We start from the raw sequence: 25,921 nt of genomic DNA, 5'->3' as shown, positions 1-25,921 counted from the left end.
AGCTTAGCTGCAGCCCAGTGCTCGCCTAAGTTTTAAAAATCCTACCGAGTGAAGAGCAAACCTCTCACTCGGGGGCTTAGCTGCAGTCCAGTGCTCGCCTAAGTTATCAAAATCCTACCGAGTGAAGAGCGAACCTCTCACTCGGGGGCTTAACTGCAGCCCAGTGCTCGCCTAAGTTATCAAAATCCTACCGAGTGAAGAGCAAACCTCTCACTCGGGGGCTTAGCTGCAGCCCAGCGCTCGCCTAAGTTATCAAAATCCTACCGAGTGAAGAGCAAACCTCTCACTCGGGAGGTTTAGCTGCAGCCCAGCGCTCGCCTAAGTGGATTAAGGAATAAGTCGACTGCAGTGAGCGTCTTGCTTTGAACCTGCAAAAGACATTTCGAGCCGAAAGCTATCATATTCAAACACCAAATTCAAGTTCAGATCGATACCTAAAGGAACCGAAAGTGCTCAGGCGCTAAGCCTGTTAAGGTTTATCGGTTACAACTCCACTCGGCATACCGAGGCAAATTTAAAGCGTCGAGCTTAGAAGAAGTTTTTTACCCCTCCTGTGGAGGGCTGGAAGGTGCAACAAACTCATCAAGATCAATTCCATCTGCGATCCGAGTGGCAACAGCAAGGAAAGTTTCCATAAAAGACCTGAAGTCGTGTTTCTTGGTGTTGGCCACTCGGAGGGCAACCAGCTTGTCTTCTCGCGCATCTTTGCAGTGGACTCGGGCCAGGCACAGAGCAACATCTGCACCACACCGAGCCGAGGACTTTTTACACTCCTGCACTCGACCAGGGACGGCGTTCAAACGAGCCATCAATGACTCGAGGTCGTTCTGGAGTGTCTCCCCGGGCCAGAGCGTTGAGTCGATCCGAGATGTGGCGACCTTCAGCCTTGCAAGATAGTCCACGGCAGCTGCAACACGGGACTCCAGTCGGAAAACATTCATGGCAACTTCGTCGTTCACCGGAGAATTGACGGGGTCAAGGTTTGGTTCCAGCCGGCTAGTCTCTTCTTCAAAGTTTTGACAAAATTCTGCAAGGACGATCACCGAGTCAAAGCAATGGTCGAATGAAAAAAACCACAGTTGAAAGTGATTGTTGAAGGTTTACCTTCAAGCATAAGAAACAGCTTCCTGGCAAGACCACTCAGGAAGGCCTCCAGATCGTTTTTCTTCTCAAGAGCAGCTTTCAGATTGGTATTTTCTTGTTCAAGCTTGGTAACTGAAGCTAACTTCTCGTCGGCAAGCTTGATCCTCTCAGCTAGTTCAAGGTCTTTTTTCCTTTGGGCCTCCCTCACCTTACCTGCAAGTTACAGCAAGATCAGATTTTGAAACAAATGAAGGGAAAAAGCAGTCATCGAGGTCTCACCAAACATACCTTCGGTCTCCTCCTTTGCCTTCGTCAGACTCTCCTGAACCAGCTTCAAATTCAGCTCGAGCTGAATGTGCTTGTTTTCCAGTTCAGTGTAGCGAGCCGCAAGGTCACAGGAGTTCTGCGAAGAACCAATCGACTAAATGTCAAAGATAATTCACTTTTGAGTGGAAAAGGAAAAATCACGCGTTTCTAAGACTACAGCCGAATCCAAGCATTCGACCGTAGTCTCGGGGACTACACCCAGTGGGTGCACTCAGCGTGCCCCCACTAATCCTATTGAAGACAGAGTCGACCAGTCGACCGGTTTGCGAAATCCAGTCGCCGTCGTCAAATGACGGAAAGACTGAAATTATAAAGCCTAAGGCCGACTGCCAGCAGTCGACCTTAGCCTTGGGGACTACACCCACTGGGTGCACTCAGCGTGCCCCCACTAATCCTATTGAAGACAGAGTCGACCAGTCGACCTCAAAAAAAAAACAAGATGGATTCTTTAAGACTGTAACCGACTGCCAGCGGTCGACCACAGTCTCGGGGACTACACCCAGTGGGTGCACTCAGCGTGCCCCCACCAGTTTGCAAAATCCATTCGCCGTAGTCGAATGATGGAGAGACTGAAATTATAAAGCCTAAGGCCGACTGCCAGCAGTCGACCTTAGTCTTGGGGACTACACCCAGCGGGTGCACTCAGCGTGCCCCCGCTAACACGGAGTTTAAATCGACACACCCACTGGGTGACTACTATAAATTCTGGAAAGAAAAGTTTTTTGATAGCATATCCTAACAGATCAAGTGATGGTCGACTGACCTGAACATTCCTTTGAAGGGCGGAACTGGCGTCGTAAGCTGCCTGGCTCGCATCCCGGATGGTCTTCAACTGCTTCATCATGATCCCTGCCTGGCGTATCGCCTCCTTCGCGGCGCTAGCTTGGTCCTCTGGGACGTGGTGCGTCGTGAAGAGGGAGGGCTGCGGAGCACTCGTCAGCGGATCTGCGAAGGACACAGTGTGTCGAGTGGTGTTCTCCTCCTCCGCGACCAGAGTCTCAAGCACCGTCACATCCTGGGGCACCCTGCTGGCAGACGCTTTCCTTCTCATTATGTGCTTTAGTGGTTCCTCGTCTTCATCATCATCAGGGAGAGTGATAACAACATTGGATGGAGCTACAAAAAAGAATCAGAATTAGAGATCATGAGTCAGTCGACTAGAAACGGGGTGAAAAGTATAGTACCAGGTTTTGAGGTTGCTGCGTCCTCCATCTCATGTTCGTCAGCCCGGGCTGAGGTCTCAGAAGTAGCAGCACTGCAACTCCAAAGGATCATTCGACTAACTCCAGCGCCAACCAGAGATAAAGTTCACACAAAACAAGAAGACTTAAGCAACATGATTACCCTGATATGGTGGGGATGGACACCTTCATCTTCGGCAGGTGCTTGGTCGGCTTTGACGGGGCCGCCCTGGGCTGCTTCGACGCCTTTTCAGTCGGCGCCGGAGAGGTGGTTCGAGGGCGCTTGGTCGACTGTGTGACAGTCGCAACCCCCTTGCCACGTTCAGTCGCGGGGTCATGGACAAGCTTCGACCGCCTTTCCGAGCGCGGTGGTGCAACCTCCTCCTCCTCCTCTTCCTCGTCCTCACCAACGTCATCATCATCGTCATCAGTGTCATCATCATCATCATCATCATCCTCAGCGGCGTCCGAGTCCCACTCCTCCTCCTGGCTCTCGCCTCCGCTCGCTTCTCCCTCCTCAGTCGGAGCCTGTGCTCCGTTGGGCATCGAGTACAGCTCAGTGAGGGCCTGATAGACATCCAGACAAAGATCAGTCGACCGATCGGCAGAGAAAACAGAAATAAATATGACGAGAATACAATGGGAAGTGGAGCAGACATACCTTGTTTGGATCACTGTGGCAGTCGAGTGGAGGAATCCTTCTGGCTCCGCGAGGGTTATCCTTGTTCCCAGTAACAGCGGCCATCCACCTTTCCAGAGTGGCATCGTCGACTATTTCTGGATTGACCCGAGTCACATCCTCAGTCCCGCAGTACAACCACATGCAATGGCTCCGGAACTGAAGAGGCTGGATACGACGCCTAAGGAAAACCTCCAGGAGATCCATACCCGTCACTCCATCTCGAACCAACTGAACTACACGCTCCATCAGCATCTTCACGTCAGCTTTCTCCTCCGGAATCACCTTCAGAGAGGAGGGCTTGTTCACTCGGTCCATGGTGAACTGAGGGAGTCCACTCGACTGCCCCGGCGTCGACTGATCCTGGCAGTAGAACCAGGTCGACTGCCAGCCTCTGACTGACTCGGGAAATGTCATGGCTGGGAAGGTGCTCTTGCTCCTCACCTGGATCCCCAGACCCCCACACATTTGGACAACTCGGGTTTTTTTGTCGCCTGGGCTCGCCTTCTTCACGGTCTGAGAGCGACACATGAATATGTGCTTGAACAAGCCCCAATGCGGTCGACAACCCAGAAAACTCTCACACATGGACACAAACGCAGCAAGATAGGCGATAGAATTCGGGGTGAAGTGGTGGAGTTGCGCTCCAAAGAAGTTCAAGAAACCACGAAAGAAAATGCTCGGCGGCAAAGAGAATCCGCGGTCGACATGGGTAGCCAGAAGCACGCACTCACCCTCTTCTGGCTGGGGCTGCCACTCTTTCCCCGGAAGCCTCGCAGCTCCATGAGGGATCAGGCCCTCGTTGGCCATGTCGAGGAGATCCTTCTCCGTGATGGTCGAATGGATCCAATCTCCCTGGACCCAGCCTTTCGGCAGGCGAGATCTAGACGAAGACCCGCCGCGGCTGGTGGATCTCCCCTTCGCCTTCTCCGTCGTCGACGCCTTCTTCGCGCGTTCCAGCGCCGCCGTCTTCTCCTTGACCATGGCTGCCGGCGAAGCGCACGAGGAGAGGTTGTGCGGAGGCGAGAGCGAGCGCGTTGGGCGGAGACGAAGGGAGCAGAGGGAGAATGCTGAGGCACTGTTCAAAAAACCCTCGCCGGGCGCATTTATAAGATCCCTTCCGAGTGGATGACAGGTGGGCCCGGTCGATCTAATCATATCCTGAAACAGTTGCGCGAGCGTGATACGTGGCGAAAAAAGCGGTGCGGGGATCGAGGCGTCTATGCCCCGTCCCGTCCGAGCGCCGCGGACCGCTCCGCTTCGCGCGCTCCCCCAAATTCCGTATCCCGCGGAATCCGCGAACGGCAGATCAGTCTGCCAGACACGGGATTCCCTGCGATCCGTCGCTCGGAAATCAGCGAAGTCCAAAAGATCACTCGACGAAGAAAAAGGATGGATCGAGTCGACTGAAGAAAAGTTGCTCACTATCAACAAAGAGATTTTTTGGTTCAAAGCAACGCACGACTAGCATGCGAAGGCTAATCGGAAACAACATCAACTCCTTCATCACTCAAGCCTCAATCCATTCGGGGGCTAATGATGGAGTCATGTACCTAGGGTAGGGTCACAGACCTGATCTAAGTACCCTGCCTAGGGACATCCTTAGAAGAGATCACCTTCCAGTCGACCTACGAGGGACTCACTCGACTAACTTGAAGGACTCGACCACAAAGACTCACTCGACCACCAGAAGGTCAAGAGGCACTCTGCACTGCAACGGTCTGTAATTAAGTAGACTTTATGATAGTAAAGACACTTTATGTGGGGCGTTACCAGTAACGCCCCGGACTTAACGCACCTTAAACCCTCTCCTACGTGGGCTGGCTGGGGTCCTGGCGCACTCTATATAAGCCACCCCCCTCCACAGGTAGAAGGGTTCGGCACCCTGTAATTCATATACACATAATCCACTCGACCGCCTCCGGGCTCCGAGACGTAGGGCTTTTACTTCCTCCGAGAAGGGCCTGAACTCGTACATCTCTTGTGTTTACAACCTCTCCATAGCTAGGACCTTGCCTCTCCATACCTACCCCCCACTCTACTGTCAGACTTAGAACCACGACAATATACTCCCTCCATCCGAAAAAGCTTGTCCCAAACTTGTCCCTCAAATGAATGTATCTAGCACCAAGTTAGATTTAATGATGATAGCATATTTGAAATCTACGTATTTTGTGTGTGTTTGCAATCATAATTCAGTTACTTAATTTGGTTGCAAATATATTGGATAGCTCCACCAAAAACAACCAATCTATAAAGGACATATGCAATAGGCATTTCTAAAATATCTCATCATATAAAGAAGGTATTGTTCAAGTTTGCACCCTGGACATAATTTTAAAAATTAATGATGATAGCATATTTGGAATCTACGTAGTTTGTGTGTGTTTGGCATCATAATTCAGTTACTTAATCTGGTTGCAAACATATTGGATAGCTCCACCAAAAATAATCAATCTATAAGGACATATGCAATATGCATTTCTAAAATATCTCATCATATAAAGAAGGTATTATTTAAGTTTGCACCCTGAACATAATTTTAAAAATTAATGATAATAGCATATTTGGAATCTACACATTTTTCTGATGAATTTTCATATATGACATGTCACATTGAGTAAGGGTTTTAAAGATATGAAATTTTCAAAAATATTTGATCTTTGAAAGAAATTAAAAGAAAAAGGGAGGATGTGGGAATCGTAATTCAGTTACTTAATCTGGTTGCAAACATATTGCATAGCTCCACCAAAAATAATCAATCTATAAGGACATATGCAATATGCATTTCTAAAATATCTCATCATATAAAGAAGGTATTATTTAAGTTTGCACCCTGAACATAATTTTAAAAATTAATGATAATGGCATATTTGGAATCTACACATTTTTCTGATGAATTTTCATATATGACATGTCACATTGAGTAAGGGTTTTAAAGATATGAAATTTTCAAAAATATTTTATCTTTGAAAGAAATTAAAAGAAAAAGGGAGGATGTGGGAATCAAACCCACGACCTCCAGCGAGCTAGGCCAAGGAACCAACCAATGCGCTGGTCATAGAGTTGTCCGTGAGGGGATCTACACTTTTTAAGTGATGGGCTAGCGCGGACAAAAAAAAAGAAAAAAACCAAACGTTTTTCTCAATTAACGGTGGCATTGGTGGGTAATTTTTTGCAACTTTAGGGGCGGTTTTAATGACGAACGGGCAGAAGCGATAGCCACTTTATTAGTAGGTAAAGATAAAGATTAGGGAAAGATATAAAGCACGGCCAGACGTTTGCAAGCGTTTTGAGGGTCCGCCCTAAGCCGGGACTGTTAACTTGAGGGGTTTTGGTATCTTTTAATGCTCCACGCAGTTTGAATTGCCGTGGTTTAGCTATCAAAAAATAAACTGACGTAGTTACCCAAACAAGACACAGCCTCGCATATTTTATTTTTTTGCGGTCAGCGTTACCATTGTATTGCTAGCGTGACCAACATTGCAGATATGAAACAGATAATTTTCAAACTGCTAATATTTCGGATTTCATCACGATTCAATCACATGGTAAAAAATCTGGAAACCAATCTCTTTCTCTCTCTGTACTTACGTGAAGCCTTACAAAACCACCTAACAAACACTTCACCGTTTGCTCATGTAAGCAGAACTCAAGTCAGTGCTAAATTTCAGCCCCGGACAAGAAACCTCCCAGGTTAAATCTGACAAACATCCTATTAATTCCCCTTCATCATGGAACGGTGATTCAGTTCAGATTGCACTGCATAGCTCCAAGATTACTAGGAAGACTTCAAGTACCAGGAAACAGCCGTAGCTTCAGAAGCAACGTATGGAAGAAGGCTAACCGTCAACTGATAGAATGTGGTCTTCAGTTTCCTCCTTAAGACATTCCACGGGTAACCTAAAACTTAAGCAAAACATAGCCTGCAACAAAAATCAAACATCACAACAAATTCAGGCAAGGTTTACCATGTGTCCATTAATCAACGTGAAGTAGCAAAACTAGTACTGGTGGCCAAAAAGATACAATCACACAGATGATTTTGGAATAAACGATCCATGCTTCATGTCTAAATAAAGCTCATCTTCTCCTATCCTTGTATTCCATTCGTCACAGAAATAAATATCATACTGTTTAAAGACCATTGCCGATAAGCAATTTTGGTCTGGGTCTTACAGTCTGCTTAAATCCGGAGAAAGGGAAGAGCGGAAAATGCATGTGCTAAGATCAACAAAACAAAACAAAGCACGCACAAAATTTTGCAGACAACTAGTATGAATCTTTTACTAGATAATCTACCTTGTTAGGTGCAACATCACGAACCCTATGGAATATTGGTTCTGCTATCTTGGCATTCAGTTTGTTTTGTGCTTCCTGCAAAGAGGGAAAGAGCTGTCAAAAGAAACGCAGACACCTCGTAACACAGATATGAGCTTATGGAAACTGTCAATACTGTTGTGTGGTATGGGCCTATGGTATGATCAAATGGAACATTTATCATTTACTGAGAAATAACCAACGAGGATAGAGACTTACACATAATATCAATTCTTCAGATTCACTCGAACGGATGAAACAATAACAGTGGATCCAAGGTAATGACCCTTTCCAGTATCTCTTTTGAACAAGACCATCAAAACAATCTGCAGAATATATATACAAAATAATGAAACAAAAACATACAGCAACTGTGTGCCTGTAACTGTTAAATAATATGAAATGGTTACACCAAATATTAACAATAGAACAACTACATGTTTGTTACTTACAGGCAGCACCAAAGGTATTTTACACAGAAGGGAAATCCTATTGGGGGTGGGGGGGATTTACCAGAAGCAGATATGTTATGCTTATGTAGGGAGCCAGTTTTATCACAACCATATTCACAATGTATGGTTATGGCGTTGGAATTCAAAAGGCAGGGGGGTAAAGTCCATATAAGAGAGGTGATATAATATAAGTTTTGAGCAGAAGTGATTAATGCATACGAAACAAATCGTGCTGTGCAGAAATGCTATGAAAAAGCTTACAAGACAGAATATTACCGAGAAACTGCAGTGCGGAAGATATGTTATGCCTATGTAGGGAGCCAGTTTTATCACAACCATATTCACAATGTACGGTTATGGCGTTGGAATTCAAAAGGCAGGGGGGTAAAGTTCATATAAGAGGTGATCTAATTTAAGTTTTGAGCAGAAGTGATTAATGCATACGAAACAAATCGTGCTGTGCAGAAATGCTATGAAAAAGTTTACAAGACAGAACATTACCGAGAAACTGCAGTGCGGAAGCAGGGAGATTCATTATTACATGGTCAATGTGCTCCCAAGGCCTGGCAGGTAGTGGCCCAGAGCTTTTTACTTTCTTATTGTTCCTCTTTTTTGTTTGATTGGCATCTTCTTGGCAGGCAACATCACCTATAGGAAGCATAACAGTGTAACTCTACCACAAGAAACATAATAGCTAAACTTGTCATGCTTATCAAGCTGCTGACCTCACTCATACGGCAGTTTCGTTAACATAAACTACCAGCCTATAAACACTTTGAGACTTCTAGCAAGGTTCTTACAGACATTACATACAATGAAGTTACCTTCGTTAGAGCTTTCTTGACGCCTTTTGGCACTAGTGCTTACCATGGAGGAGCCATCCAAACTCTCCTGCGAGACCTCTTGTACATCTATTATACAGTAGCCTTACTGTGAGTTGAGCAAAAAAATCACCATAAACTACAGGGGAGGTGGGGGGAGGAGGAGGTGTTGAAAGTACCATGATTTCCATTTGATGTAGAATGTTCATTACCAGAAACCATTTCTTCAGAACAACGATTAGCAGCAGCAAATTGACACTCGGACTTAGTTTCTGGATCAGGTACTGCCAATAAACTTTGCATGAATACTCTAGCATCCATGTTATATGTGAAGATATAATCCTCCACCTTGTTAATCTTTGCATTTGTCTTCAGATAATGAACACTGTCTGGATTTAAATCATTTGCATATACAACACATCCTTTCTGTCCGGCTGGGATAGAAAATGGGCCAATACCAGCAAACATGTCATAGATAACATCTCCTTTCTTGAAAAGGGAAACCAATCTGATGTGTTCGTGCTCAAGTCTCGAATTCCAGTAGACTAAACCATAGTCGAGTCTAAACGTAGCACCATACTGTTTAACTTCAGTCACCATATCCTTTTTCCCTGCTAGAATCTCAAACTTTGGAACTCTAAATTCATTTGAAATTGCCCCAACTTTATTCACCACTGTTTGAATCCTTGGATGATTTTTCTACATATAAGCACAACAGAAAATGTTAGCTGAATAATAGAAGTAGGCAGACTATTCTAGAATGTTCTGAATAATTCTAGATGACCACATGTTCATTACAGTGTTTTTACAGTGCCTACTGCTTTACAAGTCTGGTGATAATTATCACGTGAAAGTTGGATCCTCGCCTCATATGCTGAAAATGAGTAAACATTTAAGAGCAGTATAAAGGTTAAAGTGAAAGTATGGGCAGGACCTTGCACTTCTATGAAGTATATGCTGAAAATGAGTAAGCATTTAGGAGCAGTAAAGGTAAAAGTAAAGTATGAGCAGGACCTTCCACTTTGTGATATATCATATATGAAGTAATAAAGTATGTAAATGCAACAGAATGCAGGTTATTTTTTTATATATTTTTTGCACATTACGACTTTACGAGAAGGGGAGCCTTGGCGCAATGGTAAAGCTGCTGCCTTGTGACCATGAGGTCACGGGTTAAGTCCTGGAAACAGCCTCTTGCAGAAATGTAGGGAAAGGCTGCGTACAATAGACCCAAAGTGATCGGACCCTTCCCCGGACCCTGCGCAAGCAGGAGCTACATGCACCGGGCTGCCCTTTTTTTTACGACTTTACGAGTAGTGCTACTAGAGATGTGTTGTCCTTATACATTCAGAGGTAAATTCGAGCTGTAGTTCATGTACATGAACAATCACTTTGCTCCAACTTAACTGTCCCTGATTGTGTAGGAATTAGTATAAGAGTGTGTTACTCGGGAATAAAAATAGGACAAGCAGCCTTACATCATAGATAACCTTTGCTATGACATCTTTGTATGCTAGCAAGTCATCAGGTATGTTTAAGTGAGCAACATGACCTGCAAAATTCATACAAAGCACTATTAGTAACAACATCAAACAAAAAATGAAACAACAGAAAGGAAGCATCATGAAGTTTAGTGTACTTAACAATTGTTTCAAAAGAAGAGGGCACCTCTACTCCTTCAGGCAATATTTGCTTCAGAATATGATCTGCATAAAATAAAAAAGATAAGCATCTAACCAAGGACATGAAGCACATTTACTGATTAAAATTAACTCTTGCAAGATGAAATCCTAAACCATAAAGAGCGGGGGTTATTAGCAGTATTCCTGATTCCCGATGAGCAAGCCAGAATGTTCAAAAAGTGCTTGATTTCAATTAAGGAAACTAATTTACCATCTGCACTTTTAGAAGAATGACATACAGGAACACAATAGATCACGACCAAGGAGCATACCACAACAAAATTATAGGAATCAGATGACGTAGAACAGAAGAGAAACTTACCAGCACTCCAGTAAGAATAACCAAGAGTCAACATGTAAGGTACAACATCAACACTGCACAGTTGCTTCAAGGAATTGTGAACCTGCTCCGGAATGTCGGACAAATCTACATATACCAGATGTAATGGACATAAGATTCTTTGATGGAAGCATAAAAGAAGAGAAATGTTAAAACATTTAGGACGTGATTGGTCACTGCTTCTGCAACGTAATCTGATTACAGCGTTAAGAGATACCGTGAAATCATGTTTGGTTCTATTATTGCTCTGTAATCTAATAACATGGTATCAATTTCCAGCCCAATGCAAATCTGATTCCACCAGAAATCCTCGGTAACAGAAAACATTACGGGCCACAACCATCTCCTGTCAATATTCTCGTCTCACACACGACTACACGAGCAATGTCACCATGGCCAAAGCGCGACCGAAGGATCAGGCCGTCGGCATCTAGACACTCAAACCGATTCTCGCCTCTGGACAGCCATGCATCACCGCCCTCTGGTTCAGGAACTGGAGGCTCCACAGGAGGCAGACGGTCATGCTCCTGTCCAGCCGGTGGTGGACCGATGCCGATGGCGGCGGCCGCGTGTCGCCCCTCTTCGATGATGACATGATGCGCCTCAGCTCGGCCTTCAGCCATATCGCCCAACTCTGTATGGCCACCACATCGTCGCCACTAACGTACTCTGTATGGCACTACTTCACTGCCACCTCCAGCAGATGAGTTTTTTTAATCGAGCTGTCCAGCAGATGAGTTAATACACGGCAAACTCCGGTATTTATTGCTGTTACAGTAGGTAACCAAACATATTTCGATTTTTGCCCATTACGTTTACGTTAACAGTGTAAACTCATTGCGTTTACGTTTGTGTTACAAATCTGGAACCAAACACGTCCTTAAGTTTTCTCGTTTGACAACAATAGAACCGAACAAGCACAACAGAGTGCAGCAATAGGAATGGAGACATAAGCGACTAAACAGCAGGGCCGTTGAAGGCCATGTGCGAGGTGTGCGTTCGCACAAGGCCCCCAAAATCCAGGGGCCCCCAATTAGGGTCCATATACGTGTATGCATAGTATGAAAATTTTCAGTTTTAGGCCGAAAGTAGTCTCTGTGTGTTTCGGCCTCCTTGGGCCTGGTCCGCTCAAAGGCCTCGAGCCAAACGCTGCCCATCATCGCTTGGATCGATCCAGGTGATCATAGACGAAACGGCAGCACCAGCGCATTGCGTGTACGTACATTCCGTGAAATCTGCCGTTCCTTATTTCCTAAATAATCTCTTCGCTTTCCATCTCACCCCTGTGCGATCAATCTTTTCACTTCGACTGAATCGGCGGCGATTGCTTTGCAGCCAGGCGACCGGCGGAAGCGGAACTGCACGGGACTTGCGAGCGCCCGCCGACACTGCTGCGGTGCCGCCGAATAGAAGGCCAACCGGCGCCCCTAAGCTCCTCCCCTTTTCTCTAATTTTGATACAAACTGCAAAGTTTAATTAAGATCTTACTAATATTTTTTTTTAAAAAAATTGCCTAGTTGTTGAAGTTCAGAAGTTGTCAGTCTCACAGATTCAAGATTTTCAATAGTAGCTCGCCCTGTCGTCCAAGTACAAAATCAAGGATCAATCTGATTCTAACTATCTATACAAGTCACAAGCCTGTAACTGATGTGAGTTATGCATTCATACTATTTTTGTTTGGTTCAAAAACAAACAATCATGCATTCTAGGAAAGTATGATTATGGTGCCTTCAAGCGTAAGAAGAAACAGAAATTAGAAGAAGAGTGGAGAACATAAAGACATTGATGGACTTGAATTGTTTTGCATATTTGTTTTCATCCAGGATTCAGTTAAGAAATCTATGGGCCCTGTTGATATTCTTAGTTGTTGATGAAGCGCCCCTTCAATCCTAATGCTATTATTGCAGGATTTTGTTAACAATTCCTGTAACTGTTGCATCTGCGCAAAGGAGCTTTTTTAAACTCAAGTTGTTGAATTCTACTATGACACAGGAAAGACTCAATGGTTTGGCGACAATAGCACTTATGTCTTGGAGAACATTAATTATAAAGACATAATTGAAGATATCATTTCAAGGAACGCAGGACAGATGGCACTTTTCAGTAGAGCATGAGGTCAGTTTACTGGTTTTAATCTTTTGCATTGCTACTTGAGAATTTTCTAAACATTGTACTAAATAACTTACATTTAAATTGTATAATTAAGTGATTATGCTTGAGTTATATTGGGCCCCATTTTGTTTTTCGCACCGGGGCCCCGATTTCCAGGAGACGGCCTTGCTAAACAGGTTTAACAACTCTAAATTCTTGCTATGGTATTCAAGCTTTGACGGTAACTAGAAGTTCTTGGTCAATTCACAGAAGCAGGTTTAGTGTCATTTTTATAGTTCTCAAAAACAACAGACAAGCACCTCACAAGTTTAAAAATCTGCTTCGTTCCAGGGAGAGGTTAAGGCATACCTTGGTTCTGGATCTTCTCCGACAGCACCACAAGTCTGTTCTTGTCACTCCCAGGGTCCTCAACTACAGGCTTGACCCGCGGCATGTCCAGTAGGGGCCTGGAAGCAGGGGGGCAAGAAAATTCAGCGCTGCGCTACTACTCCGATGCCCATACCGCTGTTAAACACGACGGCCACTTGGAAGTTGGAACCATCAAGATGTTGTGCTATCCTGCAACTGGGACCATTAAATCATAGAGGTGAGCGGCGGGTGTTACCCGGAGCGGAGCAGGCGAGTGACGGCGGAGGCGAGCTCCCGGGGGATGCGGAGCGCCCAGAGCTGCAGCTGCTGCTCGAACTTGCTCTCATCCAGCTTCTCCATTACCGCACACCCAGACACGCGCCCTCCTTTCCCTGAGGTTTCTAGGGTTTTGGACGCGGGGTGGGGGGAGGAGAGACGGCGGTCGGTGGGAGGCAGAACTCGCTCTCTTTTTTTTTTTGAGGCTAACAGAACTCGCTCTCGGCCGGAGTCGTGGGGCGAGAGGCTAACCGTCGTGGGTCAGGACGCTTAATGGGCTGGATGAAGCATTGCTCGGCCCAAAGCATTTTTAGTTTTTGTTTTTTTAGAAAAGCATTTTTAGTTCACCACTTCGCGTTTTGGACCCGCTCGTTGGGCCAGTGCTGCGTCGGCTCCCATCGGTTTCGTTTTCGGGAAGGTCCTAGTCCTATAACTTTCCCTGGACAGGGTTTCCTTCCCCTCAAAAAAAAAGGACAGGTTTCCTTCCCCTAAAAAAATGGACAGGTTTCCATTTTTTATCTTTTTTCCTTTTTATTATTGATTTCCCCGTATTTCTTTCTGATTTTCTACTATTTTCTATTTTTAGATTTGTGAATATTTTGAACACTTTGAAACAAAATAGTTAAGATTGCAAATGTTTTTGAATTTGTGAATATTTCCCAAAACCATTAGCATATTTGTATGCAAACATATTTGAAAATCACAAATATTTTTTCAAATTCGTTAATTGGTTGAAGTTGCAGACATCCTTCAAAATAGGAAACATAATTTTAAATTAAAAAAAATCATACATTTTTATGAATTTTTGTAGGATTTTTGAATTCAGAGATATTTTTTAATTTTTGAATATTTTATAAAATCCATTATTATTTTTGAACTCATAAAAATTTCTTAAATTTAGATAATTTTTAAAATTTGCGGGTGTTTTCAAATTCAAGAAAAAAAATTAGTTCAAACGTACATATTCAAATTTGTGATTTTTTGAATTAGCAAACATGTTTTAGTTTCATTATATATATGTTTTGAATTCACAACAAAATTTTCGAATTTATGAACATCTTTTCAAATTCGTGAACATTTAAATCTTGCTTTTTAATAAAAATAATAAAATTCATGAACATTTTTTAAAAATCGTGAATGCTTTCTAAATCCATGTACTTTTTCCTTCAAAAAAGAACTTTTTAAAAATATAATATTTCACATTTAAATACTTTTTGAAAATAAAACCTAATTTTCTACTTTTTCTACGAAATTTAAAAAAGGGCAAAAAGGAGGAGGATAACATGTAAGCTTTTTTTAGACAATCTCACAAAGCTTTATTAAATTGTCACAATGTTTACAGCAATGAATGTAAGGGATCCGACATGACCTGACCAAATATGGTGGCCAACCCCCAAGATAAAGCATGCCTCGCTAAATTTTGAGACTCAGCATTCGGGCTTCTAAATTCATGTATGAAATTATACCTAGCAAAGACTCTAGAACGACAACGATTTATTGGATAATTGCACCATAACTTGTTGTACTTCCTTGCTTGACATGGATCCAATAAACATATAGATCGTCATCTAGTGCCAAAGCTTTCCTTGCGCTAGAGCTTCCAAAGCTATTGGATCCTCTATCCACACAAAAACTATAAAAGATGCCCCCAAAATCCTCCAAGGTGGTCCTTGCATACTGCTCCAACAGCTCCAATCGATTTGTTCCTTGTCAGTGATGCATCAACATTTATTTTGCATATTCCATCAGGTGGACCCAACCAATGGTTTGATCGTGGAGGGGCTGATCTAGTGCTTGTTGAGGCAGGTTTCTGCAAAATATGTATCTCAGACATAAAAGAAATTATGAAACAATGAGTCGATAACGGGCTTTGGAATATAACCCCGTGTATCGCCTTTCTCAACATGCTAAACAGCCAAAGTGTCACCACCATTGATGAACTCATCATGTGGTATAGAATCATGTAGCGTGAAGATCCAGTTTTTTGCACTAGATCCTAATTAGGGCACATGTGTTCAACTGAACCTTCGGGAGAAAAAGCCAAAGGGCTACTGACCAGGGAAGAATCAGGAATGCAAGACTCCAAGTATCTTCAGATCCACAAAGACGTAATACCGACATGGTGGCCGTACTGTGATGGTGAAGGAGCTCGCTGGTTGGTATGGAGTGTTGCGCCAAACGTCACAAGAACACCCTGATTTTGCTTGGCACACGGATCTTCTGTAAAGAAGTCCAACTGTTTTTTTCTTGACCATGATGATCCATGTCGCCATTTCAGCCAGCTTTTCTGTTCAACTTAGTATGCAAAATCGTTCGATAGACTGACTGAACTGAAAAGGCACCACGACTGTCTTCACCACAAGCCCAAAAATCATCTACCCTCTTGGTGCATAGCGGGATCTTCAAAATCACTCCAACGTTTATGGGAATGAACACTGTCTTCACTACATCATCTCGTCGGGGCGAAGAGGAGGCATCCATGGCGAGGAAACATGTAAGACATTCGTATGTACACAAAGTAGAAACCGTCCATCAAAGGAAAAGAACAAACGATGGGCCAGCGAAAGAATCCCAACACGCATCGTGCAACGCTCAAGTGTGTGTTTCCTCTTTTTTTTCGCGTGTTATGCGCAAAATAGGAGGTGCCCACAAACTTGATGATGTGTAAAATTTCGGGAGCAGCCAAAATAGCACGCATAGACTAGACTCGATACTGTCGCGTGGCTCATCCACCACTGTCTTGTTGCTGAGGTAAACCACTTACAAAAAATGATTTCTCAGTCTCCATAGAGAAATTCGGATACGAGGTATTTTATACATTAAAATGGAAAATATGTTCGTGGATTTAAAAAGATGATCATGAATATTATTTTTATGAACTTAAAAAACTATCCATAAAATTCAAAAATATTCAAAATTTTAAAAGCTCGAATAAATTTAAAAATAATGATGAATTTGAAAAATGTCAACAAGTTTTAAAAATATTCATGTATCAACAAAAGTCTTTATTTAGTTTAAACTAAAAGAAAAGAAAAACACGAAAAAAAAACTTCCAAGGAAACAAGACGAAAACCAACAGAAAAACTTCGTTCCTTAGAAAATCTGGATAATCAAAAACAATCTTAAAAAAAACCTGTTGTGTGATGTGAGAGTTGTAGAAAGCTTAAACGAGCCAAGGATAAAAGCAAACCAAATGTGCGAATTCTTCGGAATGCTTTTTGCTCTTCTCTACAAGCGAAGAATATGAACTCTTTAAATTCCCTGAAAAAGGAGACTAGTGTTGAAGAGCATCTCCAACACCGAGCTCGTGTTCGCGGTTGACCCACACTTAAACGCCCAAGGATCAAAGTAAACTGAAAGTGGGTGGGAGAGTAGAAGAAAGGAGAAGGACTGAATGGACACGTGGTCGCTCGCGTTCACTCCCGATCACGTGAGAGAGAACACTTGATGCAGCTGACGTTTCACGGGATTCACGCATCAAGATTGGTGAGTGCATTAGACGGTACATAGGGCGTTCGGGTTGAGAGTCTAAAAAACTGATGTCGTATATTTATCATTTATCAATTCTGATTTTTGTTTGGACAAATTCGAATTATAACCGTACAAAGCGCGAGTTTTACATCCCTATCCCCAGGGCTCCCAATTAGGGTTTGGGCTATCCGTCCCGGGCCGGGCCACAACAAATGAAAACCCTAATAACCGGGCGTGGCCCAACGGCAGTTTCCCGCACCGCCCAGCGAAATCCGACCGTTGCGCTCCTCGCCTTTTTCCCTCTTCCTTCCCACCGCGCCGCTCCCGCAGACCCTACCTAAGTTTTCCCCAATTCATTTGGCTCCAATCCATCCCCGAACAAGGCAAGAACACGGACAAGCCAAGAAGAACAACTCCCCAGCGTCTCCGGCGAGGTACTCCTCCTTCTCCCCCCTCTTCCTCTCGCGTCCTGACCTAGGCTCTAAATCTCTCCTACCTCCCGCGCGTCGCCGTTCGCGTTCTTTCCCCGTCGGGACACCGCGTTCCTGCTGCCTCCGCCTCCGTTCCGCGGCCTTTGGCCATAGGGTTTTGATTGAGGTATGTACGAGGCTGTTCTCATCCAGCGATTACTGAGATCCCACCGACCTTCGCGATTTCCGGGGCGCACCACCATCTAAATCCGCCCTGTCCATCCATCTGGTTCGCGTATTCTTCTTCTTCTTCTTCTCGGGCAGGGTTATGAGCATCGACGCTTATGTCTTCTGATCTGTTTTCTTGGACACGCCAAGCGTGGTCTTTCTGAACACGCGTTGCATATTCCACAGCGGGATTGCTGTTAACCTAAAATATATGTGAGATCTGGGTTTGCCTTTTCGAAACAACGTGGTCTGATGTGTAAGCTGCAATTTCTACACCATACAATAGGATAGGGAAGTCCTTGATTCATATCTGTGAGCGGAATCTTGGTTGCCTTCACAAAACAACGTGGTCCGATGTTAAAAATAAATAAACCATATGCTGATTGCAAGTTTCTTTACAGCACAATAGCGTTGGGAACTCGTTGTGTATTGCTTCTGTCGTCTGATTGATTTCCCTTTGCGCAGCAGCGTTTAACTCCATCCAGGCTTTCGAGGTACAAGAAGAAAGGCTTCTGTTCGGCCATGGCTTTCCCAGCTCCAGCTGCTGTATTCCTTGATGAGAACCTGCCAATCCATAGAGGTGAGCCTTCTTTCGCTCGAAACTAATTCATGGTATGGAAGTTCCCTGTTGTAAGCGTGTTCCTGGTGTGCAGGCAAGAGGACTGATGGGCTGAACGCGAGGCCACTGAAACCATCAGCAAAGCCATCAGCAAGGAAGGCCCTGCGGGATGTGTCCAACACCAGCAAGCCCCAAGCGCCTAGCATTCAAAAAGGCCACCCCTTGAAGGACAGGTCCGTCCTGAAAGACAAGTCTGCTCTTCGCAGCCAAGAAGCCATTAAGAAGAACCCACTGAGCAAGACTACAATCTATGCTGATGAAGCCACCAAAAAATGTCATGAATGGGCCAAGGGTGGGGTGGAGGGCACCCACTTCACTGGGAATGATGCTCAGAGGTTGGACAGTGACAAGATAGACAAACGTGAGAATTTGTGTCTTATAGTTTGCTTCATTTGCCTGTTCGTATGTGGGCGGACCTTTTCAATATGTGCATCTAACTGGTTATATCATGTCTGTGCAGGTGTCAAGAAGAAAGTGGAGAAAATAACGTCAGCATTGCATGACTGGTCAGATGTGATATTTGATCCTCTGCTGTTTCCAGCTAAGGTAAGCCACCCACATGCACTGTGTTTTTAAAACTCCTCCAGGTTATTTTGAATGTCTACATACTTCTGTACGCATTTCGCCAGTTCACACGTAAACATTCTGTTAGTATTGGTCTCTTGGTTCGATAAACTGCTAAATTTACATCCGGATTAACTAATTATGGTAACGTTGGCAAACAGGAATAATGTTTATCTCAGTATGCCTTACTCAGCTTTCTTTCATAACCGAATGCACTATCTACCTACTGAACTTGCTATGCCTTTTACTATGACATAAGCATAGAAACAAAAATTACATGATTACTTGTTCCACTGTTTCTTTTAGCTAATGTTGGTACATAAACCAATGTGTATAAATTCATAAATGTGATCCTTTCATGCCTCTTGCATGGAGGAACTGTATCATGTCCTTTTACCACAAAAGAAATATTTGCCATTATTGATTGCTGCAAGCTTGTTCTTTTTATCTGTAGAAGCAATTAAGAAGTAGTAAAAATGTGGACTAGGCAACAAAGATGTACTCCCTCCATTCCAATGAATGAGGCGCACACATTTCAAAAATCAACCTTGACCAACAAAATGTATGTTATATGTGATAAAAGTTACGCTATAGGATTCATATTCAAAAGAACTTTCAATGGTGTAATTTTTAAGTCACTAAAATATATATTATTGCTGTAATTTATGGTCAAAGTTGGATTTTGAAAAGCATGGGCGCCTTATTCAATGAAATGGAGGGAATAAGTACTTATGGATGTTGCTTCTGAATTCATATAATTCTCTGTTGGATACACCCCTTGCAGCACTTCACAACTAGCTATAGTTAAACTTGTGGATGATACCGCTGATAATTCTCAATCTGGATTTCCCTAAAATATTTGTTTAAGCTCTCAACCGCAGTTTTATCTGTTTTTTCTTTTGAAAAATTTGTTTATGTATATTAGAATCTTCAACTTTGCTAATTGCTAGTAGCACTGTAGGAATTTGTTTCCACTATGCTGTTGACGGGTGTCTTGTCCTGTTTCAGTTTATTTACTTTGAGTTTACCCGCAATGATTATATGGATATGCATACTCGTATTAAACAATGGTGTATATATTATCTTCTTGCATCTGTTTTGTGTAAATAACACATGGCATGTATAAACTGTTGGAAGGGATGATCGGACAGAGAGGAAATATGCGCGAGAGAGACAAGTTTTGTGCAGTATAATCGTACTGCTTTTCTGTTCTTCTTCTCCTCTACTTATTCTTTGGATACAAACTAACTTGAGCTAAAAATGGGCGTTGGACCGAGTTTAACGGCCATGCCTCCCATAGCCACTCGTCCTTCAACCCTACATAGCCGCCCAACGACCATGCCATTGCCATACCATAGCCACTTGTCCTTCTCTCCCCTACATAGCCGCCACAATCACCTTGATCTGTGTCATCCCATGGAGTGAACCGGCAGCCCTAGTTCTAAGGAAACAAAGCATACTTGGCCAAGACGTGCACATGCACACGTTACATGGCCCCTTATTCAGCTGACTGAAAATCAAACTAGCTAAGGGATTATAGGCTGACATAAACCAACAGTCATTGCTTAGTCGTCTAGTATGTTCCTGTTCCTTAGTTTACCTAGTATGTTCTTGTTGTTGGTCTTTACATGCTAATGAAGATATCCTTGTTTGTCATTTGCTCATGCTCCCGTGAACAACATTTGTTGTTTCTGTTCCTCTCTTTAATGCATTATGTTGATACCAGAAATGTAATATCTGTTTGTTGACGATTCAGGCAGTTGCACCGTTTTATGAAGAAGTAAATGTGCTGGAACTGGAGCCTGAGATTCTTCCAGACATCAGTGGGCGTCTCTCGATTTCAGGTCTCTTTCTCCTCGCACATTCATAGGCTCGCTCTAGTTCGTTTAACGTGTCACTCAACGCATTACGTGGCGATCTGCAATTTTGTTTCAGTTTTCTCACATGTAACTCGTGTGCATTTGCATCCAGGCGATAAGGCAAAGCTGACTGAAGATTCTTTTGATGAAGTTGAGCTTGACAGCTACTCATTCCTAGAGGACAAGCCTGTTGAGTTTCAGCTGAGAGACGAGATGAGTCTTTATCCATGGAGCCTGGAGTCAGTGAACTGAAGAGTCCCTCTGCCCACCTGAAAAAACTTCAAACTCCACTGCTGTCACTGCCCTTGCAACGCTGCTTGCTCAGGAGCAGTCGACTGTAGAACTAGAACGCTAGATGCTGCTGTTCTTTTCTCCCGTCTGTTGTGATGGATGAACCTAACGTACTATCGGGTTTCAGTGTTGCAGTGGAAGCAGCTTAGCTTCCTGTTTGTTTTGGCTGAGATGCTTTTTCAGTCAGTGATGTGTAAATGGTCGCATAAGATCGTTCCTCTACTGTGAACTGTGCGGGTTTGATCTCTGATTTTTCAGCTTGGTCATCGGTTAACTGTCTTTTGCCAAAATTGAAACTTTCATATACACGGTTTTATGGAGAGTATGGTTTTGGAATAGAACTTTGGTTTGTGCAAAGAAAGCATTTTGCTAAGTGGATAGATGAGTCAGGCAAAGTCACTTCAATCTTTATTAAAAGCAGAACGCATTAGCAGGTAAAGAATCTGCCTGTTTAGATAGTGATGACCAAGCTTCTCATTTCCTCAAGTGGAGCTTTGCCGTGCATGCACTAAGAGCATCTCTAACCTTGTCCTACAATTCCTTGAATTTTCTCCCAAATCTCAACTTCTAAAAAATGAGCAGTTAAAAGCTGGGCGCACCTAGTCCATTCTCTATATTTAATTCCCTAATAACAATTTTGCGACGGATTATTCCATACTTCAGCACAAATATTTCAAACGATTGCACAACAATTTAAGCAATTGAAATGCACCGCTTCCAACAATTCAGCTAAAAACCTAAGCATAGTCCACCCAGTCCAATAATTTAACTAAAAACATAAACTTAGTTCATCAAAAAGCCACCAAATCCAAAAAGTTCATCCAAAAACCACCACATGGCACATACTTCATCAAAAGCCACCATCGAACTCCACCAAATCATGCACTCTCATGGTCACTACCACCACCACCACCACGAGCACTCGGGCCGATCCTCGATTTTGTCATGATCTCTCCATGAGTGCGTTATCTATATTGTCTCGCCATTTCATCCATCATGCTCACATCTCCCGGTGTTCCAAGACCGGTGGTATTGTCGAGAGACAACAAATTTTTTCGAAGGTGTTGTGGGAGTTGGATCAAGATGGTAGCACACAAGATTCACGATCTACCCAGGTCCTGACCCTACCCCGAGGAGTTGAAACCCTACTCCTGCCTTTGGTGGTTGTGTTGCTCGAGTGCTCGGCGATCGAGAAGATGGTCGGGAGATCGGTTTCTTGGGTCAAGCTCTCGGCCTTGGCGGCGGAAAGGAAAAAGATGGTGGTCGGTGAAACCCCTAGCTCTAGATTGATCTTGCATGTGTTCAATCTCGCCCAGGAGGGCCCCTAGCTCGCATTATATACCTGGCAGTGCTAGGGTCACATGGCTTAGGTTAGAGTACTACTAGGCTCGCGCCCTCGGTTGGATTGAGCCGTGCCATGCTACAGTGGCCCTCTACTTCCTTGTCTCCCAAGTTGGTGCGGAGCCTGGTTAGCGCCTAGGCCCAAATGGATCACTCAACACCTTGGTCCATGACGTGGTAGGGCTTGCGCCCGGCTACCATGTCAGCGTGTCATATCCTCGTCAGTAGAACTCGATTGTCGTTGACCTACCTATTGGGAGGTCACATGAGACTTGTTGGATTCCTGAAGGAAGAAAGAGAGAAAATAGGGTCACATGGCTCTAGAGCCATCTATTGCGTGAGGGAATATGGTCGGGTTGCCAATGGCGTTTGGAAATCCCAAGAGGGTTGCTTCCAACTAGCGTCCCAGCAGGGGGACCATCTTGGCGCCTGTTGTGAGCCAATGTCTTGAATGACGACGCTCGGGATCTGAGTGAATTGGAATGGCTTAAGGCCCGACTCATGGCCCGCTGGGGGCGCATCATAGGCGTCCTCGACTCAGATGCATCCAAATGTAGCACCATTGTTGAAATCAGGTGCAAACACCATGGTCAGCTTGATGGGCCACCTCCTTAGTAGCGTCGCTACAGTTGGGCACCAGGGGACGAAATGCTGCTACTATCACTCAAACGGATGTGGGAAAGGATAAATCTCCACTACCCCCCTTTATCGGGTGATTAGTCGATGGAGTGGATACATGCACCAGTCGAGTTCATGTCGATTCCCAATGTGCGATAATCATGATGCCTTGTGGCAGGGGATTGGTCAGAGAGAACGAAGCTCTGCCGGCATGGGGCACCGCGCCACCACTCTGAAATGTTGCATCACAACTAGCACACGACACCCAGTAGGGGCATGAGGCTTCGACCTCCCCTCCTCCTATATGGGCATGAGAGTGGAGGAAAAAGAGAACTTCGTAATTCTGTCGTTGATACCCTGTTCCTCGTACCCTTCCTTCTTCACAACTCTTTGGTTAACAGCGAGAGAAGCGCCGAAGGCCTTTCGCCGTGCCTCATTGCGTTGGGCCCTGCGATGGCATCCTCCTCCTCCTCCTTTGTCATGGGTAGCAAGCACCGCCAGTGATCTACGGTCGTCATCTTCTACACGACTCGATAGTGCCGCTAGTGACCCACAACCGTCATCTCCAGTTCCACCTGCCTGTTAGTTGGTCCTTCCTAAGATAAGTACTCATTCGGAAAGCATCCCTTGCTGGCTTTATCAACCATATTATCAGCCTGGTCTCGGGAGGACAAACTTTGATTTGCATTAATGGTGAACTAGGCCCAAGTTTTTGCAGCAAGCAAGGTCTTAGACAAGGGGATACAATCTCCCCCTTGCTCTTTGACATCATAGCTGATGTAGCGACCACGACCCGAATGGACCGAAGTCTCTGTGCATCAGTGTCATCCCTGGACCGGTAATGCTCACACGCACGGTACTCGAGGAATTATAATAGAGTTCAATCACACACTTATTACATCGAGTCCTCATAAAGAGTATGATTACACAAAAAATATCATGGCTGAAGGCCATCTAAATTAAATAACCGCGGAAGCTTCGAAGGTAAATGAGTCCATCAACTCCAACGGCATAGCTGAGTGCAAGACAATGACCTATCGCACCTTATTCGTTGTCTGAGTAGTCTGCAACATGAGACGTTGCAGACGTGTAGGTCAGCACATTGAATATGTTGGCAGAGTTACACTGTAAAGCAATGAAATGCAAGAACTATATCTACAAGCAATATTGGCTCGTGGAGGCTCTAAGTTTATGATTTTTGCATAAAGCTAGTTTTCCCCTACAACAAAGGAATAAATTTATTTAACTACTCCCAAGTTGTCTAATATTTGAGAAGGTTCCCCCAACTCAAATCCCAATTAAAAGTATCATCATTAAACCCAATTCAATTAAATGTAAAAGTGATGAGATCAACAATAATAGCCAATTCTAGATACTCAAAATGTCCATAACCGGGGACACGGCTAACCATGATTAGTTTAATACACTCTGCAGAGGTTGCACACTTTTCCCCACAAGACTCGACCGCATCCATGATCGGATGATCGAGACATAGTCTTTCTGAAGCACTTACTCTCTACTCCGGGCAGATCGGTACACCTACTTTCCCCTACATCTACTAGTCCACCTCTTCGAGAGCTCACACAACTTACTCAACTATGCCAGAGCCTATAATGGCTTGTGGCTGCACATAGAAGTTTCTAGTCATGAAATATCATATGATCCCTTTGAGCTTGGGTGGCGAACCGAAGGAAAAATCACAAGGGTACTCTGGGATTTCCTTAAATAGGCAACACTTGTTCCCCCGGGTGCCTCATCCAATCCACACAGATGTATATTAAAGTTGCCACCTTAATGTTATCCAAGATTTAATAACTCTCAAACTTCCATGTGTGAATCACGATCCAATCCCCGTCTACGAGCATGGATAAGCAATAAATAAGCATAACGTATATTCCCGGGGTGATCAAAAGGTATTAGGTTCCTACCTCAAGTACTACAACCAAACCACATGTTCCCAATCCTACTCATGCAAATATTTGAGGGGTAATACTAATGCATAGTAAAAACTGGGTATAGAAGAGTATGATCAAAGTGTAACTTGCCTTGCTGATGATCTGCAAACTCTAGAGATTCGTAGTAACAAGCTTCGCACTCTGGGTAATCTAGCGTAGACAAACAGTAACATACATAAGAAATCACTCAAACGAAACAACGAGAAAACCGAGAAAAGATCCAAATCAAACACGAAACAAGCATACGGCTTAGACTAACAGAAAGTATAACCTAACAACATTATTATCATGTGGATTAGATCTTAACAATAGGTACATGTGATTAGCTACGATTTGCAAAAAGAAACAACTCAAACGGAGAAACAACACTCAAAATTATGAATGAAACAAGATCGTTTACTAATCTGAACTAAACTCAAATTTTACAGTGTCAAAATCATGTTCAAGTTGGTTAACTGGAAATAACAGAACGATACGAAGATTTAGGGACTGGTTTCATCTAATTTGGACAAACGAGTAAAAAGTTACGCTAGTTTAAGATCAGGGGCTAAATCGCAAGAAAACTATTCATGGATAGGTCCCTGGCCAAAAATAAACTAAAAAGAAAAAACTACGGCGCGAACGTTTGTTAACAGAACTAATCTAACGAAAACCGTCCGTTAAAATGAACGAACATTCATTAAATAAGCAAAAACAAAACTAAACCGAACTAAACCCTAAAACCGAAAAAACGTCGAACCGGCGGTTCTTACTGGTTTACAAAGAAAACCGGCGGCGGCGAGGTGGATCGGATTAGCGGCGCAGCGGCTCCGGCTCCGGCGGGGTGACGGCGCTGGCAGTGGCAGCTGCAGGCGGCGGCGCGAGTGGCGGCGACTGCTGCAGTGGAGGCGTGCGGCGGCGGCGGCGTTTGGTGAGGAGAAGAGGGCGGTGGCGGCGTGGTATTT

General features: G+C 44.0%; 2 protein-coding genes across 4 annotated transcripts; one reads left to right on the top strand and one right to left on the bottom strand.

The window, feature by feature from the left end:
* Positions 1–6,771: 6,771 nt before the first annotated feature.
* LOC119323776 (tRNA (guanine(37)-N1)-methyltransferase-like) lies at positions 6,772–13,813 on the bottom strand. Of its 2 annotated transcripts, XM_037597488.1 has the most exons (11): positions 13,602–13,813; positions 13,346–13,443; positions 10,868–10,972; positions 10,507–10,569; positions 10,342–10,415; positions 9,043–9,562; positions 8,867–8,953; positions 8,544–8,690; positions 7,810–7,916; positions 7,573–7,647; positions 6,772–7,196 (listed from the first exon to the last, which is right to left on the bottom strand). In XM_037597488.1, the coding sequence occupies exons 1-11, from the start codon at positions 13,703–13,705 to the stop codon at positions 7,113–7,115; spliced, it is 1,464 nt and encodes a 487-aa protein (XP_037453385.1). In that variant the 5' UTR covers positions 13,706–13,813; the 3' UTR covers positions 6,772–7,112. The 2 variants fall into 2 exon arrangements, with proteins under 2 accessions (XP_037453385.1, XP_037453386.1); XM_037597489.1 differs by lacking the exon at positions 8,867–8,953.
* A 3,568-nt stretch (positions 13,814–17,381) lies between these two features.
* On the top strand, positions 17,382–21,377 carry LOC119324460. Of its 2 annotated transcripts, none has more exons than XM_037598253.1 (6): positions 17,382–17,526; positions 18,199–18,310; positions 18,384–18,710; positions 18,810–18,895; positions 20,670–20,757; positions 20,885–21,377. In XM_037598253.1, exons 2-6 carry the CDS (start codon positions 18,253–18,255, stop codon positions 21,022–21,024), a joined length of 699 nt encoding a protein of 232 aa, XP_037454150.1. In that variant the 5' UTR covers positions 17,382–17,526; positions 18,199–18,252; the 3' UTR covers positions 21,025–21,377. The 2 variants fall into 2 exon arrangements, with proteins under 2 accessions (XP_037454150.1, XP_037454149.1); XM_037598252.1 differs by having other exon boundaries at positions 17,393–17,526; positions 18,196–18,310.
* The last annotated feature ends 4,544 nt before the right edge of the window (positions 21,378–25,921 follow it).

The sequence above is a fragment of the Triticum dicoccoides genome, chromosome 6B, assembly GCF_002162155.2.
Source record: "Triticum dicoccoides isolate Atlit2015 ecotype Zavitan chromosome 6B, WEW_v2.0, whole genome shotgun sequence".
In the NCBI taxonomy this organism is placed as follows: Eukaryota; Viridiplantae; Streptophyta; class Magnoliopsida; order Poales; family Poaceae; genus Triticum; species Triticum dicoccoides.
This window is presented reverse-complemented; position numbering and strand designations above follow the sequence as displayed.

Bases quoted from the DNA above. Each gene is read 5' to 3' on its own strand.
- LOC119323776 (XM_037597488.1), bottom strand. From the start codon at position 13,705: ATGGAGAAGCTGGATGAGAGCAAGTTCGAGCAGCAGCTGCAGCTCTGG. The intron at 13,444-13,601 runs GTAACACCCGCC...CCCTGCTTCCAG, and splicing joins ACTCGCCTGCTCCGCTCCGG to GCCCCTACTGGACATGCCGC. The intron at 7,917-8,543 runs GTAATGTTCTGT...TATATTCTGCAG, and splicing joins TTCCGCACTGCAGTTTCTCG to ATTGTTTTGATGGTCTTGTT.
- LOC119324460 (XM_037598253.1), top strand. From the start codon at position 18,253: ATGGCTTTCCCAGCTCCAGCTGCTGTATTCCTTGATGAGAACCTGCCA. The intron at 18,311-18,383 runs GTGAGCCTTCTT...CCTGGTGTGCAG, and splicing joins GAACCTGCCAATCCATAGAG to GCAAGAGGACTGATGGGCTG. The intron at 18,711-18,809 runs GTGAGAATTTGT...ATGTCTGTGCAG, and splicing joins CAGTGACAAGATAGACAAAC to GTGTCAAGAAGAAAGTGGAG.